This window comes from Salvia splendens, chromosome 19 (assembly GCF_004379255.2).
Source record: "Salvia splendens isolate huo1 chromosome 19, SspV2, whole genome shotgun sequence".
NCBI lineage: Eukaryota > Viridiplantae > Streptophyta > Magnoliopsida > Lamiales > Lamiaceae > Salvia > Salvia splendens.
Window position 1 is genome coordinate 28125008 of NC_056050.1, and position 18940 is coordinate 28143947.

Here is an 18940-nt window from a genome sequence, read left to right on the forward strand (position 1 = left end):
ACAAAGTTCATGGAAAAAATCTAACTTTTAAAAAGTTATATGGTATTAGGTGTCAGTATCCTTTCGGTCTAATAAGATAAGTTCTAGTATATAATTTTTCCCAACCCCCAGCTTTATACGGGAAGCGAATCTATCTATACACAACAAGAAAACCCCAAACACATACACACACTGAAGGAGAAACCACACGCACTGACGCTCAGCGCATGTTCTCACTGAACACCAATCAAACCAAGGGCTTCTTCTTGGATCGGGACGGCATGGCGTTGCCGAACATCGGCCTATTTTCGTCTCCGGCGGAAGACCCCAATAAGAAAATCAGAAAACCGTACACCATTACCAAGTCACGTGAGAGCTGGACCGAACCTGAGCACGACAAGTTCCTTGAAGCGCTCCAGCTGTAAGTTTTCAGCAGTTAGGGTTTTTAAAAGCAGTATTGGAATGTGGCTCGGAATTTGTACTTTTTGGTTCGATTGAATCGTTCTGTTTAGGGCTAGATGAATCATACTATTAAGTGGAAGGTTCTCTGATTATTCATTTCGGGAACTGTTGTTAATTTGTTTGGGGTACACTGTTTCGTATTTGGATTTTGTTAAGTATTTAAGTTTTCTTTGCGCGTAAACTATCTAGATCACTGAGGCTGATGACATCTGCTTCCTCGTTATTTCGTGCTTATGCAGTTTTTTCCTTATTACGTTATGTAGCTATCTTAGAAGATTTGGTTCTTTGGACCAGTTGTTTATAGTGTTCTGAATAATGAATTGGTTGGAAAAATGTTTGCAAATTCGAAGAGTTCAATGAAGGAAATTTGATCTTTTTTTATGAACTATGTGATTTAATTTATTTATTGGGGGAGGGCTTAAGTGTTATTCAGCTGATTCACAAATTTTCTCACTTCCTGGCTCATTGTACTTTACAAATATTATGTTCTGCTATCTTTGTGTAGCTTTGATCGTGATTGGAAGAAGATTGAAGCATTTATCGGATCGAAAACAGTCATTCAGGTAACTTCCCATGCTTCCATCTAGTCATGTCAGTGGCAAGTAGCATCACCTTTAATGCTTTAGTACTCTGCACACCTACACATACAAACATGTTATAAAGATGCTCTCCCATTTCCGTCCTGCATTAATCTGATGTGCTTAGATACTTTACCTTTTGGCAGAATGGGTTCCTGTGTTAAGTAAGTAATGGTATACTTGTCATAATTCAGGATTCCTATGTGCTTTTTTGCTTCATTTTTAGCATAGTGCTGCAGTTAGGATGAATTTGAAATAGGTATGCCGAATCCAGGTGTGCATTTCTTGCTAGTTGGAATGTTAAGTGTTCTACTAAGATTGTGTCACCGTTGCTGATGAAATGGATTCATTTTCAGTTTAATGCAATATTTCCACTTCCATATCCTTTTTTGATGTTTTGCATTCTCTTACTTCACAAGCTCATGTATCTACTGAATTTTCTCTCTGTACTTATTTTGCATGTAAACACCAAGATACTTGCTGCTGTACATGTGAATAAAGTAGTTGTATCTCTAGGTTGTGTTGTGTCTTGATAGTCCTCTGACTTGCATGTGGATGAAGAATGCAATATTGTATTATTCTTACTGATGTGAAATTGCATTAGCTCTACTTCTCTATTATGAGGTGAAGTTATTATGTCGGTTACAGTAGCTTGAGACATATTGTAACTTTGTAGATACGTAGCCACGCACAAAAGTATTTTCTTAAAGTTCAAAAGAGTGGAACCAATGAACATCTTCCTCCACCTCGGCCAAAAAGAAAAGCTGCTCATCCATATCCACAGAAAGCTTCAAAAATTGGTATGCACTATTTTCTGTTGAATCATGCTCAAAATTGCAAACTTCAAAGTAACCTAACATTTTTATTTTATTTTATTTTATTTTATTCTGAAGTTCCAGTTCTTTCACAAGAGAGACCATCATTCCAAGACTCTGCTGCTGTTCCTGATAATGGATTTGCGAGGAGGCCTGTTCCTTCTGCAATAATAAGAAATGAATCTGCTGCATCTATACCTGGCTGGACAGAGAAACCTTTGCAGAAAACCAATTTTTTGCATGCAGCTGGAGGTTAACATCTTCTCGTCCCTGTCAATAGAATATTTTTATGTTGCTCGAGAAGTTATTTCAATTTGTTTTTGCTGATGTTGATTTCCTGTTATGTTGCAGTTGATGCCAGATATGCCGGACAGACAATGTCCTATATTTGTGGTAGCAATGACAGCACAACAAAGACAAGGCCCACAGGTGACATAACTGCTGATCAAGTTTTTTATGCTTGTGGGGCCCTCCAACTAATACTAATGATGGTTACAATTCAAAAGAGATGAGAATGCATTACCTGTATTCTTTTTTCCTCTATTTCTTATCTATTGTGTAAAGTCGTAAAAAACTTTTTAACATCTATTCAAGTAATTACAATATATTATAGTGACGATAGGATGGTCAACCATATTTATGTAATCTATGCTTCCCGAGTTCCTGACTAATCAAAAGTTGATGAAGTTTGAATGCCTCGCACTCTATATGCTGTGATTTTGCCTGTGATTGTGGTCATCTCATATGAATTTATATAGCACTATAATACCTCCTGTTTTTTGTTCATCACTTTACCTAATCTGCACATGCAGGCTTATGGTGATGTTTGAATTGGTTTACTTCCTTATCTGCTTCTGTTTTAGACATGTTATGTATTACATGCTTCACTCTGCCCGCCTGCTATCTCACAGGACTACTTTAACCTTTACCTTGTTCAAGCTATACTGTAATATTTAATCTGCACTGGTATCTTGCTTATTGCTGTCTTACTGCCTCAAAAATTTCAATAACCTCTATATTTCTTTTGAGTGCAGTTCTCCCTGATTTTGGTCAAGTGTACAGTTTCATAGGCAGTGTCTTCGACCCTAATGTTACTGGCCATTTACAGAAATTGAAGAAGATGGACCCAATTGATATTGAGACAGTATGCTTTCTGAACTTGTCTGTGTTGATCCTCTTGTTGCTGCAAGATTCCTCAAAAAGATTTAGGGTTATTAATCTATATAAAAATTAAATGGATTAGATTACCTAATCAAAACCATGACTTGGTTTAGTCAGTGGAACAAAATCAGATGGATTTGAAGGCTTGTAGTAGTGTGCCATACCGACAAGTATGTGATTTGGTAGTTGTAGTTTACCTCATGCATATGAAGGTAGTTATGTACATTCCTTCGGAGCTGTCCCCGCTACATTCGATCCTGTCTTCCTTGAATGCTTTGTGCTCTGTTGAAAGCATGCAATGGTTATCTCCTCTATGTTCTCCACCTGCCACAGCTCAATTGATTTTCTGATATAGAGTATCGAGTTATTGTTGGTTTTAATCTTAACTAAGTTTTGGTCGACCATAAAGGTCACCTCATTCTCTCTTGAACACCCCTGGTAGCTGTGTTGCACCTAAAATCATTAAATAGAATATTGAAATTGAAGTTGAAGTTGAAGTTGAGTTTGGGGGATTCTCTGTTGGTAATTTGAATCTGTAAGCAACTAAGCACAATTGTAACTATGCTAGTTGTGGCACCTTCCAGTCTCTCCATGCATCTCAGTGGCAAATGCAGTGTTACTTTTAGTTTGATCATAGACATCCACTTTTCTTCTCTGAATTGACGTTTAAATATCTAAATGTAAGCTCTTTGTGTCTGATGATCTCTAGCTTTGTCTCTTAAACAGGTGCTATTGTTGATGAGAAATCTCTCGATCAATTTGGCTAGTCGTGATTTGGAGGATCATGTAAGCACTAATTACCTCGGGCATTAAAGTATTTATTCAGGGGATAGTTTTTGGTTTGTCTATGCTTGCCTGTGCATCCCCTGCCTATTATTTGCTCAATTGTAGTAAGTTTTTACTAATATACTACTGTTTGCAGAGAAGGGTGCTTTCATCATATGAGATTGACCGTGAGAGGGATGATGCCTTTGATGTAACTGATTCTATCCTTTGTTGCGAATCTGAGGGTGCAGGTTAACTTTGTGTCATGTTGGTGCCTTGGTACTCTCTCTCTCTCTCTCTCTCAATCGTCCTAGGATTAGTTATATCATCAATGAGATCGTGTTATTTGATGAATGTCTGAAGTTGAATTGGATGCCTACTTTGTTAATGGCAGGCTCTGGGCAAACTTTTGATGTGTTTCGAGAGTTGCCAATTCCTATAATTGTAAGTATGGTTCTTGTTAAATCTTCTTCTGTCTAAGCAGTTAGTGGGGCCTTGTACATACTGGCAAATGAAATAAAATGAGGGGTATTTGCGGCGATGTAAATTGTGAACATGGTTGTCTGTAAATGCAAAATTTTGATCCCATTTAGATGATGTAAATTTTTTGCTTCTCGATTGTTTTACAAAAGTAGATGACGCAGTCGAATATTGTTGAATAAAGCTGCAGTAGTATTTTCCTTGATGTAAAAGCGCTATTAATTATTAGTGCCATGTTAAGCTTTGTCCAGAGCCAGAAGTGGGCTGGACCCAAATTTTGTACTCCACTATAACTTACTCCTATATCTGTTCGCTAAACTCTCTTTATGTAACCTTATTGGTTACTGTTTCTGCATCCTTTAATTGTTTTTTAATCATATTAGGCATTATACTTTCCGAGGGTTAGATTAAAAAAGATAATACCTAATGGTTTTTTCCATCCGTCCCATAAAAATAGTCTTTTTTTTGCCATTTTGAGCCGTTCGACAAAGATAGTCATCTTCTATTTTTGGCAAGTTTTTCTTTCTTCTGAGGAGGGTCTTATTCTTCACTAATAATACTCCAGTAACTTTTTTTTTCTATATCTCTCTTACTTTATCAATTTTGCGTTAAAACTCGTGTCATCTCAAAAGTCTATTTTTATAGATAGATGGAGTATTTTCTTTCTATCCTCTCAACCAGCCAACAGGGTCAAGAAGTGAATATAGAGAAGTTAGATTAATACATATATGAAGACATCAACAATTAATAATTACTCTTTCCGTTCCAGCCTTAATGCTACATATTATTTTCTTGATGTCCCAATCTAAATGAAACATTTCATTTTTTTTGTTAACAAATAACTTTATTATCTCTCCAATTTTATCCTCTTATCTCTCACTACTTTATTATTTATTCCATTACAATATTTTAATTCTCACTTTTCTCTTTTCTATTTTATTATTTATTAACTTTTAATTCACTAAACATATTGCATAGATTCTTGGGTGCCAAAAAAACAAACACCTCTTTGGCTAGTACAGTAATACTGTAAATTGTGATTACACCATCCACAACTCATAATTACATAGTACTCCGTTTAACTAATATTTTCTTAATATTAAAATTAAATAATTTAGCTAGAAATTAACATATTGAAAATTTAAATTTAATAATCTGCTATAATTAAAGTTTTATTAATATTAAATAATTTTTAAAGAGAAAAAACATGGCTGTCTGCAAAGAGTGCGGCCCATCCATTTGGCCCGTTTTTAACTAGTGGGCCACCGTTATTGTTGGGCCGATTAGTTAGATCTCCGTACAAACCCTAGTTCACTTTCTTTTAGCTACCTTCTTCCATCAGCTGCTTCTACGATTAGCTGCTGCATCTTCTTCAGTCTGCCTTCGGTACAACCCTGTGCAGCCATGGTACAACTCCACATTATCCATCAATTTCTTGGTTTTGTCGTTGAAATGTTTTGCTCATCCATTTCTATTGTGGTTCCCTCTAATCATATTTTACTTATGCTAAATTTTATTTTTATCTCAGATCATCTCAGAGAAGAACCGGAGAGAGATCTCGAAATATCTGTTTCAAGGTAACATTAAGTTTTTTGTTTTTGTCTGTGTTATATTAATATTCTCATATACCAGTAATTTGGTGTTTTTTATGCGCGGGAAAAATGCAGAGGGTGTGTGCTATGCGAAGAAGGATTTCAATTTGGCGAAACACCCAGAAATCGATGTCCCGAATCTTGAGGTGATTAAGCTTATGCAGAGCTTCAAGTCAAAGGAATACGTCCGTGAGACCTTCGCTTGGATGCATTACTATTGGTACCTCACCAATGATGGGATTGAGTTCCTCCGCTCATACCTCAATCTGCCGTCGGAAATTGTGCCCGCCACGCTGAAGAAGTCATCTAAGCCCCTTGGCCGCCCCTTGGGTGGGCTAGGTGGCGATCGCCCTCGGTCAGTGGATGCCATTAACATACACAAATCATGTTGCTAGTTTTCAATTCTTCTTTCTAAGCATCGCATGGTTTTGTTTACTTGTGGAAGAAAACTTTGCTACTTCTGCTGCAGTACAATACAATATTCATGAGTGATGTGTTGTCTTCATTTGTAATGGAGTCAATGTGTCTGTAGTATATTAGGATGTACTGTAATATGTTGTGAAGATATGTGTATGAAGCCCTCCAATATGTGATGTTTAAAAATTGGTCTGTTAGTGTTTCCACCTCCACAATTTGTTATGGAAGCATGTTTACAAAGTTTTTCTGTGCATCTTTCATCTCAAATGTATGTTGTTTTTTTCACAGTGGACCTCCTAGAGATGGTGACAGACCACGATTTGGTGATCGAGATGGCTACCGTGGTGGACCAAGAGGCCCAACAGGTGAATTTGGTGGTGAGAAAGGTGGAGCTCCGGCTGATTATCAGCCAAATTTCAGGGTAATGTCAATTTCCTTGTGCTATTTGGTCACCACTCTTACTCTCATAGATTTGATTTGCACTTATGCTTTATTACTTATCCTTGCAATCTCTCAGAATTTCCTAATAATCTCACAAGGCGAATTTTATTAGTGGGGTTGATATACAGTTTGTTGCCTACATTGTGGATTAAGATTGATAGATGATAGTTCATCACTTTAGGTGTTGCTTGTTTGTTCAATTTCTTATATTCCTGCTTAACTCTATGTATTCCTTTATCTGTTTCATTTACTACTCAAAGTTATCAACCAATTTTAGATGATGAAAAGTAAACCTAGATATTGTAAAGAGTTGTGTTGTTTAATATTCCCAAGTCTGATGGAACATCAAAACAAGTCAATATCTTTCCACTCTAGTTCTGTTTGTAGAGTTTGTGGTTTACATAGGTTGAGTTTTTATCTTTTATGTTGCCATTGCACTTGAACTTCCTGCATTATGAATCATGTCTGACTTGGTGATTGTCTTCTCTAAATGATAGAATGAGCCAATATCTCCTTCATCCCTCATTCATTGTTTACTTGAAATGAACTATAGGAGTTGGGCATAGTATTATTAACGGAGTTTATTTGATTTGTGAATGCAGGGCAGTGGTGCACGTCCTGGTTTTGGCAGAGGATCTGGTGGTTTCGGTGGAGCACCTTCAAGTTAACATTGTGGTTTCCCAGTTTCTTCATAGTTTTTAGGAATGAGATTGTATGGAACCTAAGTTGTATGCCCCGTTTTAATGCTGTGTCGCCCTACAATTTTGTTTACGTTGAACCAAAAGTTATGCCGGGCTATAAAATATTCTCCTTTACTAATTTTTGTTAGTTAGTGTGATAGTATTTCATTGAACATAAACTCTCTTTGTCATCAAATTAAAATCCTTTTAATCTTTAGTCGGTATGAAATTTAAATCATCAATCAGAAGAGCAAAACTTGGACAAACCAATTCACAAATGATTTACGTACACGATTCTCTGTGACTGTCAGCTTTCTTTTTATTTAATTATTTTTAATGTAGGACCACGAACAATAAATGGAGGACTAATACATAATCAAGATCCATTTGTAAAGTTGAGGGCAAAAGCCGGAGACATCGAGTCAAACCCGTTGACGAAGCCGGCGCCGATGACTTCATTTCTCTGACTTAATTTCTCCTGTTATGACAAGGTATAAATCTTCGGGGAAGAAATCGGTAAAGCGCCGTCCAGCAATTCCCAATCCTCGGTCGTTCTCGTTTGCCAATTACAAGATGGCCGCTTTACTTATTTCAGCTGCTGCTTTTGCGTATGCTCTGATTTTTCTCTCCATTTCATCCAACTCTCTCGGTTTGGAGCAGAGTATTGATCTGATTTACGACGTTCAAGTTGTGAATGAGTTTCCTCACGATCCCGATGCCTTCACTCAGGTATTTGGATTGGATTTTCTTCTGTTTTTTTATCAACCCTCAACCTAAGATTCTACCTCTTACTGCATATTCATCCTCCTTGCTCTCTACGGCTGCCCTTTTATTGGTTTGAATAATTTTGCATCCACACTTTTAGTGACAATTATAGCTCTATTTGCAATAACAGTTTTGGTGTTTAGGGGCTTTTGTATGCAGGAAATGATGCCCTTTTTGAATCTACGGGACTCTATGGACATGTGAGTGTGTTCTTCCTCTGTGTTTCCATACTCTACTTCTCATAAATTTAATATGCAAATGCAAGTCATTGTAGCATGTTTGGTACCTAGAACGAGTAGTAGAATAATTATCTTGGAATAGTATAATTGATGTTTTTTTTGGTGGATACAGAAATTAACTTTAAAATGGGAATATACTACTTGAACATCCAACTGCATGTTATTATGGGTGTATATCTGAAGGGATCATATCTATGCCTGAAAGAATAATGGGATCATATATGCATTTTCTCTGAGCTATGTCTCGTAGATGCAGAGCTTCTCCTAACTTCACATGTTTTCTTGAATGGCAGTCGTCGGTTCGGAAAGTTGCTATTCGGACAGGGAAGGTAAGAAAGTATAATGGTTAACTACTTATCCATATTATGTTGCTTTTCTTTGGTTTTGCTTGGAATAACTGTGCTATTGTTTCCTCTATAGTTTTCTTTTGTTTCATCTAAAAGTTTTTTAAATGTTTACCAATTTTTGATACTATTGATTACTCCTATTTTTGTTGGAGAAGATATTTTTTTATGGAATTTCCAAGCATTAAGAAACATTTGAATTATTTACATCATATATGGATAACTAATGTTTTCTCTTTCTGTTTACAGGTTGAGGTTATGCATAAAATGGACAACTCTTACTTTGGGGAGGGTTTGACTCTTCTTGGTGACAGGTTTGTGTGGAAAATATGTGTTGGTTAAGTTTTTTAATCATGATTTTGTTCATCGGATGAAAATCTTAAATAGAATGACTTTTATATGAAGTCATCGGAGAAGCTTGTTCTGAATGTAATACTCCTGTTTAATAAAGTAAAACTGCACTTACCTTTTGAAGTATTTTCTTTACCTGTCTTATGTACTGTATGGTGATCAAAACCATGTAAAGCTGAATGTTGCTTTATTTTGATAGTTTTGTTATTGTGAATTCTGTTGTATTAATATCATGTACCTTTGTAGGTTGTTTCAAGTCAATTGGTTGACGAAAACTGGTTTCATATATGACAGAAATAACTTGAGCAAAGTTTGTGCCTCCACTTTTTAACTCCTTTCTATGTCATTTCCCTTTTCTATTCCTGGGTCTCTTGATTTGGATAGATACTTCAATAATCGTTGTTCATTGCTGGTTTCGATCTTTGAATATTGTCATCTACTGCAGGTTAAGATATTTAATAATCAAATGAAAGATGGGTGGGGATTGGCAACTGATGGACAAGTTCTATTTGGAAGTGATGGAACATCAACCTTGTATCAGATTGACCCTCGGACGATGAAAGGTTTGCATCTTCTGGGTTGTTACGGCATTAACTGCCAGCTTTCTCTTCCTATACTCCTTCGCCTACACTCCATTCTTGACAGGATAAATGATCCTTTTAATTGCTGCTACTTGCTAGTTCTGCACTACCTCGTTAATTCAATCACAGGGGGACTTAAAATTTTACCGTGTGTTGATCTTTTATATGCCACAATCAATTATCTATGTTTCCTTTCAAGTCTTCTCCCCGTGAATTCAGTTCGTGTTTCGTATGGCAGCTTTGTTTGTAACATAATTTAGTTGGTCTGGGTGATGCAGTTGTTAGAAATCACACTGTCAAGTATAAAGGAGATGAAGTACATAACCTGAATGAATTAGAGTACGTGGCTGGTGAAGTATGGGCCAATGTTTGGCAGGTATGTTAATGAGACTCCGATTCTATCATCTGAGTCTTTCCTATCTTTTCCTCTTACCTCAACGTTGATTATATCCATATTTATTTCGACTAGACTGACTGCATTGCAAGAATCTCGGGCAAAGACGGTCTTGTCTTGGGATGGATATACCTTCCGAAATTGAGGTTTGGTCTTCTCTCCAGTGTCCATGTTTTAGTACTCCTACATCTTTTCTTTCCCCAATAATCAACCAAGTGTTGCAAATTGTCCGGATCTATTGCAGGAAATGGCTCATAGCATCTGGAAACTCGGTAGGTTATTTTTTCCTTCCTAATCAATAAAGATATCATTTTGAAAATTGATCCATTTTTTTCAGCGGATTGATGTATTGAATGGCATCGCCTGGGATCAGGCGCAAAACCGGATTTTCAGTGAGTCCTCCGATCATTTTTATGCGAAGCATTGCTCGAGATCAAAACAAATCTAAAATGGTAGTATTTCTGTTTGACAGTAACTGGGAAGTTATGGCCGAAGCTTATATGAGATAAAGCTGCAACGGTTGAAGAAGCCATTCAAAGGCGACATCAAGAAGCTCTGCATGCCGCCCGCTGTCCATTTTTAGAGGATTCCAACACAATCAAATCATCTTCACACAGCTCTGTATAAATTCATCTTACCAAAGTGGCCGTCGATTCCATGTACATTATTTATTACAAGTGCAACTTCCGGTGTATGTACTACTACTTATCTTACACAGAATTTTCATGTTCTCGGATAATAAGAAATTTAAATACTTCCACCATTTCTAAAAAATAGAAACATTTTAAATGACAAAGATTTTAATGCAAAATTAGTAAAGTAGGAGAGATATATATGTTATAGGATGGGGAAGTAAATAATTTGATAGGAACACTTGACAAATAAAATAAACTTAGCTCCCAACAATTGAGCTACTACCACCCTTAACAATTCCTGGATCATCACTAAAGATTTTGGTAACAATTATGTTAAAATTAAAATTTTCTATATAGATAGATGTACAATCAACTATTTTGATTTCCTTTGTAAGATTGAAAAAGCATGAGTTGTGGATCACTTCCTTGAACCGGCACGTGGTAGCTTCTCTTTGCTGTTCCAAAACTACCTTCCTTCTCCTACTCATCCCCGTCTCATCTCACCGGCATTCTCATGTGATCAGTTATTTTATCTCATTTCTCTCTCAACGCGCCACTGATTGCAGAGGTCCAAACACACTTCTCTTCATTTCTTTATTTTTATCTATTTTATTTTTTCAATTTTTATTTCTGATTTTTGTCCGGAGGCCGCCTTCATTCTCCTTGATTCCACCAGGTCTGCTTCTAATATCTTTTTAGCTGGTTCTGAATGATTTATTATGCAATTCATAGGTGTAGGGTTGAATTTCGGGCATTGAGGCTGAGTGGATCGTATGTCAAATTGAAAGAGTTTTTGCTTATTGAATTATGGAATTGAATTAGGGTTTATTATTGGTAATATCCAAAAATAGAAGTATCCAGTCCAATGAGCGGCATAAATGTTCCCTTTTAGATTTTGGGATATGTTTATGTTCGGATTGCATAGAATGTAGACACAATATGTGAATCAATTCCTTAATTAATACTCGAGTTACCTATTTGATTAAGGTTAGGTAGTTATTCTAGCTCAGCTGGGCGATAGTTGTTTTATAATGTTTTATCTGTGTAAAGAAAGATTTTTTACGTGCTATTTTGGTATCTAGAAGACTTTGAATAAGAAATGGCGTGTAAACTTTTCATGACGCAGTCCCAAAACGGTTATTTTGTAATAACTCCAAGTACGGCTTATCTACATTTCAGTATGACTTCACCATGCAATATGCATTTGTTTTTCCTTTATCTAGTCAATCTGTATGTCGACTTAATTGTATTGGACGCGGTATACTTAAAATTCTTATATTTCTGGAATTGCTGTGTCATAATCTCTCCAGTGGCTTATGGTAGATTAAAGTATGCTTTTGTCATGTTACTTCTTGCCTCATGTTGTTTTGTGTCACTAGTCAATATTGTCCTTGGCATTTTTTTTCTTGATTAATTCCAAGGCATTTATGTAGGTATGTGTCTCAATTGGTAGTTATTTGTGTGTTACAGTAAGTTACTGTTTAGCATTTCCCATTTGTAATTACGTAGCCCATATATTTAAGTTGCTGTTTTTCCTTGAATTCTGCATTTCTTCTTGTTAGCTGTTGTGTATATGCAGAGGTTATTCTTGTTTATTGCAGGGGGAAGGCCATGTGAATTTTTTGAGACGGAAAAGAACTGTTACCTCTCGTATTAATTGAGTTACTCTTCTAACTGTTCTGTTAGTGGGTGGCAAAGGGTTGTGAAAGGTTGAGAGCAATGATGAAGACAGGATTAATGAATGCTTACCAGTTTTCACTTCTTTTATCTCCTGTTATTTCTTTTTGGGAATGTAGTGTGCGCAAGATGAGGTATTCATTCAGACCTGAGTGGGTGTAGGTGTAGGTGTAAGTTCTATAGATTTACTGCTTTATTGTTTCCAAGTTTTAAATTTTAGTTCACTAAAGCACTCAATAACGTATTTCGAAAAGAAATGAAACAAATATTGCTTAGGTAATGTATATGCCATAGGGGAGTATACTAGGGAAAACAAAGAGGATATTCTGGAAAGAAATTAGGTTGTTAGGAAAGTGTAGCAATAGGGTTTGAGTTGAGTGTGATTGGATATCATGGAAGGTTGCTAAAGTCACTGCTGGTGTAAGGAAAGGCAAGAAGAAGCAGGTGAAAGACAAAATTGATCGAATTAAACAGGCTGAGAAGAAAAGGAGACGCTTGGAGAAGGCATTGGCTACTTCTGCCGCGATCCGTTCTGAGCTAGAAAAAAAGAAACAGAAAAAGAAAGACGAACAATAAAGACTTGACGAAGGTGCTGCCATAGCAGAGGCGGTTGCTCTGCATGTTCTACTTGGCGAAGACTCGGACGATTCAAGTGAACTAATGTTGGAGAAGGATGAGGGGCTGGCCTCGTGGGATCATGCTAACAACATGGACATCATTGTTGGGGGACACTCTTTGGTTCCTTACCAAGATCTCCCCATGTGTTCCCTTGACAATATTGGATTGGTTTCTGATGCTCACAGATATGGGCACATGTGGAGTCACTGGTGTAACTCTAACCCGATGGTCACATCTGATCATCGCTTTGGAAGAGATGTCTACCCTCAATATTTGTCTGAACAAGGATGGGGCTCTGTGGGTTTATCTGCTGGTCATCTTGCTGCTCAGGCTGTTTCGTCACTTAAAATAGCTGACGATGCGCACATTGATGCTTATATGTTCAACCGGATGCTGAGAGGATGAAGAAGTAACAAAAATCTGAGGGAATTGATCAAGTTGTTGTGACTTGTGCGAGCACTAGGTTCTGTTTTGAATAATTTTATGCATATGCATGTGGAGTGAGCTTCTTTTGTATCATCAAAGTTTCACACTTAGGCTTCTTATTTTAGTGTTTCTCAATTACTTTTTAAGTACAGTACTAGTTACTAACTTACCCATCCAATTGTTCACTATGGTTTCCCTAGCAAATGAATACACTGTCATTAGCTTCTGATACGAATTAATCTGGTATTTGTTCGTGACAATAGCTCTCTTGATATTCATTCCTCATCTGTGTAGTAAAATTGTACAGTACATGCTAAGAACTCTGTTCGACAATCTATTACTAATTTTCAAATGTTACATAAACATATTACAACAACTCGCAAGATCAAGAGTCCAAAATGTCTTGGTATTAAGTTGCGACAGGCAATTCTTAGTGCATGTTACATTGGCCTCAAAAATAGTAGCTACTAACATTCAAACCAAGGAAAAGTATGCCTACAGCACCAGTGCAACTTGTTACTTTATCCGGTGATCTAGCGACCTTCATTGGTTAAGAGCTGGGAGAAAACACGGCTCGTTGAAATGTCCGAACCACCATCACAATCCCGATCCCCATCAATGTCTGCACGCCTCAATGGAACAAACACATGTGCTTCACCATCACCATCTGTTGCTCGTTGCTCTTCTTCCCTTGGCCTCTCGTTAGTCTGTAGCTGATACGCGTACTCCAGATTCCACAGCACGTCTCCCATAGTTGGCCTATCCACACCATATTCAGCCAGACACTTCTCAGCCGTTTCACCAAATTTCTTGAGGGAGTTCGGCTTGATCTGACCCATGAGATTAGGATCTATGATCTCATTGATCATCCCCTTCTTGTGCCTCTCCATTGCCCATTCAGCTAAGTTTACTTGCTCACGGTTTAGTAATGGATCCACTGCAGGTCGAGCACAAAGAACCTCAAAGAGCACAACCCCGAATGAGTAGACGTCTGATTTATCAGTGAGCTGCTGTCTCCTGAAATATTCAGGATCTAAGTAGCCGAAGCTACCTTTGACGCCAGTGCTTACATGAGTCTCGTCTAGGCACGGCCCCGACTTTGAAAGGCCAAAATCAGCAACCTTGGCAACACAGTTTTCATCGAGCAGAATGTTTGTCGATTTGATGTCACGGTGAATGATCCCTTGGGCTGAGCCGGTGTGAAGGTAATGAAGCCCTCTGGCCGCCCCGATGCATATCTCAAGCCGCTGCTTCCAAGATAAAGGTGGCAAGTCGCTACCATAGAGATGGTTTCTCAACGGCCCCTTCTCCATGTACTCGTAAACAAGTATCATCTCGGATTGTTCCTCACAGTAGCCTACTAGTGAGACAAGATGGTGGTGGCGAATCTTGGATAGTACAGTAATTTCAGTTTGAAACTCAGGGAGCCCCTGCCTCGAGCCAGGCACGCCTCGCTTCACAGCCACTTTTATGTCGACTTTTAGCACCCCTTTATAGACCATGCCAAAACCACCCGAGCCAACTATCAAATTCTTGTCAAAATTATCGGTAGCAAGCTGTAGATCGGCAAATGGGATCTTCAGACCATAGTAGCCGTACGGGCCTGGAGAGGCCAGGGCTGTGCCTTGAGATATTGTGGCGTGGGAGCTGCTACCACCAAATATACGAAGAGAAGCCCAGACTGTTGTGCTCTCCGCATGCCTTGTCTTGGGCTTGGGCTTCCTGATCTTGCATCTCAATATGGCTACAACCGTTACAACAGCCAAACTCAGCACGAGAACTCCACCAACGACACAGCCCAACACGATCCACTTGCCACCATTCTTAGACTTTGGGGGCGAAGGAGACACATAATTGACCATTCTCATGATCTCCACCCCGTTGAGAATGGCGTTCTTCTTCATGGTATTGCTCAAATCTGAGGGGCCAACACTGATCCGAACAACACCAGAACCCCTCATATTCTTCACAACGAAGTCAATGTAGTAAGGAGATGCAAGCCTATGAAATGCAAGCACAGACAGATCCACATCCTTGTATGCAGTAACGCCATTAATATATATGTTGAAGTACAACATGCTGAGGGAAACGCTCACGATATCACAGAAATGCAGACGAACCAAATGCATAGCGCCCTCTGAGCTCACTGGGAAATCCCATGTTATGTTGAAATGATTCACCAAACTCCCATTATATACATTCATCTGTTGTGCAGTCATGTACACGTTGTCGGGGGCGACCTCCCTAGTCACCCCGCCCTGCTGGTAGTTAGGAGGATCACTAGTCCTAGCAACCTTAGCAGCAGATTTAATCACCAGAAAATCCTCATCAGGAATCCAAGTCCTCCAAAGTGTATCATTAAAAGGTGTTAACAACAAACCTCCAACATTAACTCTATGAACAGTGTCCAAAACTTGGTTTGAGATATTCTGCTTAAACTCACTAATCTCTTGAGGGCTAATCAATGCTATCTCAACAGAATCAATGAAGAAATCTTTGGGTGCTGAGAAAACCTCAATTGCACTTACAAATGCAAAATCTGAATCATCATCAGGTGTGAACACAATCTCAAGCTCATCTCTATCTACCATGACAAAGAACTCTTTCACAACAGTAACATTAGCACTAAAAGTGGTTAAAAGCGAAATCCCATTGGCAGAAACACCAAATTTCCCATTTTTGAGATTATAATTCCGAGAGGTAAAAGGAGAGAAATGCAGACGCACCAAATGAGTCCCAAGTTTCTTGATATTGAAAGTGTAGCTCGAAGCAGAAGTGAAAACTCGAGCTGTGCTGTAAATAACATCTGAATTTGGATTCTTGAGAGAAGATGATTTACCTTCCAACAGAAAAGATGAACCTTTGTCTGAAGAATCCCCAATAAAGTGTCTGTTGTAAACGATCTCTGAGCTAGAATCGGATCCACAGCTGATGAGAAAGTTATCTTCAGGAGTGAAAGCAGTGGAAGTAGTTAAAAATAGAACAAGTAGAAATAATTGTCCAGCCATAAGAGCTTGAGGAAATTGTTGTGAATAAAATCCAGAAATTCTTGGGAAAATAAAATGAAAAGGATAGAATTCAACAAGGAAAGGACTTGGACTCTGTGAGAAATGGATGCCAGAAATGGACACTTGAAAAGGTCGAGGCTGAGAATCTTGTGGGTTTTGTACTAATTCAAGATTTTGATATTTTTAATCCAAAAGAAGCAACTCTTTTTTTTTTTTTTTTTTGAAAGATTTGGAAAACTATTTCACGCACACTATATAAGCAGTAAAAACATGGGTGAAAATGCTTCATCCTTCAGCTAAAGTTTGACTAGGGAAGCTTGGCATGTGCAGATTTAATGTGGCATTAAATTTTTGACAAATTCTTCATAAGTTTAGCACCTTTTTGATGTAGTGACAAAACTGCCAGCTTTATCAGCACCAGTAGTTAACTAAGTTTTGTGAAAAAAAATAGTACTACTAATAGTACTCAGCAGAGCTGCCAGCACTTATAACTGTTCTGTTTATTCTTTATCAAGTGTGAAGGTGCAAGAAACTATATTTACTTATTCCTCATTTAATAAATGCTCATAATACTATCAAACGAGATGGAGTAATAAAGAACTAACATATATACATCTAATCTATTCGTCTAGAATGTGTGATAGTTGGTTGTCACCAACTAATTTATGAGTGCAATTTCAATAGATCTCACAATCTTGAATTGGCTCTTTTTTGTAAAATTGTTTGACTTCTTGCTTCTTATCAATTTATTTCTATAATATTATATTTTAATATGGCGTAAAAAAAACTACCTGAGTTAGTGGTGGGTCTCTCTAAAAAAGGTGCAATATGTGTCAATTCTTTTGTGGTCGTCATTCATCAAATTAGAAAAAGAGTTGAGACATGGTACATGATGTCAACTTGACGATTAATTGTTGTAATAATGACAACAAAATTGTGGAAGGAAATATAAATAAGTTATAAGATCGACTTTTTGTGAATGGAGGAAGATTTGGATGGTGATGATGGAATCTTGGAAAGTTTAGTTATAGAGCCATATGTTTTGGTACACTGAATTTAATCGTACTATATATGCCCAGAGATTACAGAAATGTAATGTATTAGCAATAAATTTTGTGTTCCAACAGGATGTTCTGATAAATGTGCATCAGATAGTTTTCAAAATCAAATTTAATACTCCATCTTCCATCACATGAACTAAACCTTGTTTCTGCATTGTTGTAAAAACATAAGATACACAAAAGAACCATCAGGGTTTGCCAAATTTCTTCAGACCCGCGGCCATTGCAGAACATCCACTAAAGAACCTGCGCCAACGTCTAAATCAGGAAAAGCTTCTTGTTTTTGTTGCACATACAAGCATGACCAATCTCTTGATTTATTAAAACATACAGTAGATCATCAATGTAACCAAAATTAGTTAGAAAGAGTGAAAGATGAATCCAGACATAAAAGATAAGTATGATAATGATGAATATTACCCGAGGGCTGAATAGCGCGCATGCTCTAGCTGAGACTATGAGTCCAAGTAGCCACTTTGCTTCTTTCACTGCTGAAGTCAAGGACATATATTAGCTTCAGTTGTTGATAAAGCAACCACATTTTGCAGACTTGACTTCCAACATATGGCTGATCCAAACAAAGTAAAAATGTAACCAGTAAGGATCTTGGCAATGCAAGAAGAATCCTTGGAATGGATATAATCAGAGATAAAAGCAAGAAGAAGCTATGGCTATTCCAGACTGATTATATTCACAAAACCCTGAAGAAATTCGGAGTTGATAACATGAGGAGTATTGCAACTCCAATGGCTATGCATTTTAAGCTGTCAGCAGATCAGAGAGTCAAAACTGATGAAGAAAGGAAGGAAATGGAGTTAGTGTCTTACTCCAATATTGTAGACAACTTGATGTACTTAATGATATGTACAAGACCTGACATAGCTCATGCTATAAGCACGACAAGCAGATATATGGCAGATTTTGGCAGACAACACTGGAGTGGTCTTAAATGAACACTCAGATATCTTGTAGGTGCAGATAAGCTGAGCATATTGTTTACTGATGTAGATGGAGCTGAGGAGGAGCCATTGGTAGGCTATTGTGACTCAGACTACTTGAGCTGCTGTTTCACTTTCCTTATCTCCTCCATGTCAGGACCTGATATCAGCATATCATCTACATATAAAAGTAGATAGATGGGTGCCTTGTCTTTCTGCTTCTTCACAAATACACAGCTATCATATAGTGATCTAGAAAAGCCCAGATTTGACAAACTCTCACCAAACTCCAAGTACCATTGCCTGCTGGATTGTTTAAGACCATAAATGCTTTTCTTGAGCATACACACCTTATGCTCAGAACCAGGGACCTCAAAACCTTGTGGCTGGGCCATGTAAATGGTTTCCTCAAGGTCTCCATTCAGAAAAGTTGTCTTGACATCCATTTGCTCCAGCTCCCAACCCCTCTTAGCTGCCACTGCTAGTAGCACTCGAATGGAGTTGTGCTTTACAACTGGAGAATAGACTTCATT

At 37.8% G+C, this 18940-nt stretch overlaps 3 protein-coding genes, 1 long non-coding RNA gene and 1 pseudogene across 5 annotated transcripts; 3 read left to right on the forward strand and 2 right to left on the reverse strand.

The window, feature by feature from the left end:
- The first annotated feature begins 101 nt into the window (after positions 1-101).
- LOC121778742 (protein REVEILLE 6-like) lies at positions 102-4348 on the forward strand. Of its 2 annotated transcripts, none has more exons than XM_042176145.1 (9): positions 102-400; positions 947-1004; positions 1696-1819; positions 1919-2086; positions 2186-2263; positions 2869-2978; positions 3722-3781; positions 3918-4039; positions 4155-4348. In XM_042176145.1, the coding sequence occupies exons 1-8, from the start codon at positions 207-209 to the stop codon at positions 4014-4016; spliced, it is 891 nt and encodes a 296-aa protein (XP_042032079.1). In that variant the 5' UTR covers positions 102-206; the 3' UTR covers positions 4017-4039; positions 4155-4348. The 2 variants fall into 2 exon arrangements, with proteins under 2 accessions (XP_042032079.1, XP_042032078.1); XM_042176144.1 differs by having other exon boundaries at positions 105-400; positions 1913-2086.
- Positions 4349-5520: 1172 nt separating this feature from the next.
- Positions 5521-7509, forward strand: LOC121779745 (40S ribosomal protein S10-1-like). The gene is made up of 5 exons (XM_042177137.1): positions 5521-5647; positions 5769-5817; positions 5908-6187; positions 6538-6670; positions 7293-7509. Exons 1-5 carry the CDS (start codon positions 5645-5647, stop codon positions 7356-7358), a joined length of 531 nt encoding a protein of 176 aa, XP_042033071.1. The 5' UTR covers positions 5521-5644; the 3' UTR covers positions 7359-7509.
- A 145-nt stretch (positions 7510-7654) lies between these two features.
- LOC121779744 lies at positions 7655-13654 on the forward strand (annotated as a pseudogene).
- A 57-nt stretch (positions 13655-13711) lies between these two features.
- On the reverse strand, positions 13712-16679 carry LOC121779743 (probable receptor-like protein kinase At5g24010). Its single transcript, XM_042177136.1, has one exon. It carries the CDS (start codon positions 16406-16408, stop codon positions 13934-13936), a length of 2475 nt encoding a protein of 824 aa, XP_042033070.1. The 5' UTR covers positions 16409-16679; the 3' UTR covers positions 13712-13933.
- Positions 16680-17448: 769 nt separating this feature from the next.
- On the reverse strand, positions 17449-18025 carry LOC121779861. The gene is made up of 2 exons (XR_006045943.1): positions 17890-18025; positions 17449-17715 (listed from the first exon to the last, which is right to left on the reverse strand). It is a non-coding gene; the product is annotated as an uncharacterized LOC121779861 (long non-coding RNA).
- Between the last annotated feature and the right edge of the window lie 915 nt (positions 18026-18940).

Coding starts and splice junctions, on each gene's coding strand:
- LOC121779743 (XM_042177136.1), bottom strand. CDS start 16,408: ATGGCTGGACAATTATTTCTACTTGTTCTATTTTTAACTACTTCCACT.
- LOC121778742 (XM_042176144.1), top strand. CDS start 207: ATGTTCTCACTGAACACCAATCAAACCAAGGGCTTCTTCTTGGATCGG. Junction 2,979..3,721: donor ACCCAATTGATATTGAGACA/GTATGCTTTCTG, acceptor TCTCTTAAACAG/GTGCTATTGTTGATGAGAAA. Junction 3,782..3,917: donor GTCGTGATTTGGAGGATCAT/GTAAGCACTAAT, acceptor TACTGTTTGCAG/AGAAGGGTGCTTTCATCATA.
- LOC121779745 (XM_042177137.1), top strand. Junction 5,818..5,907: donor CTCGAAATATCTGTTTCAAG/GTAACATTAAGT, acceptor GGAAAAATGCAG/AGGGTGTGTGCTATGCGAAG. Junction 6,188..6,537: donor CTAGGTGGCGATCGCCCTCG/GTCAGTGGATGC, acceptor TTTTTTTCACAG/TGGACCTCCTAGAGATGGTG.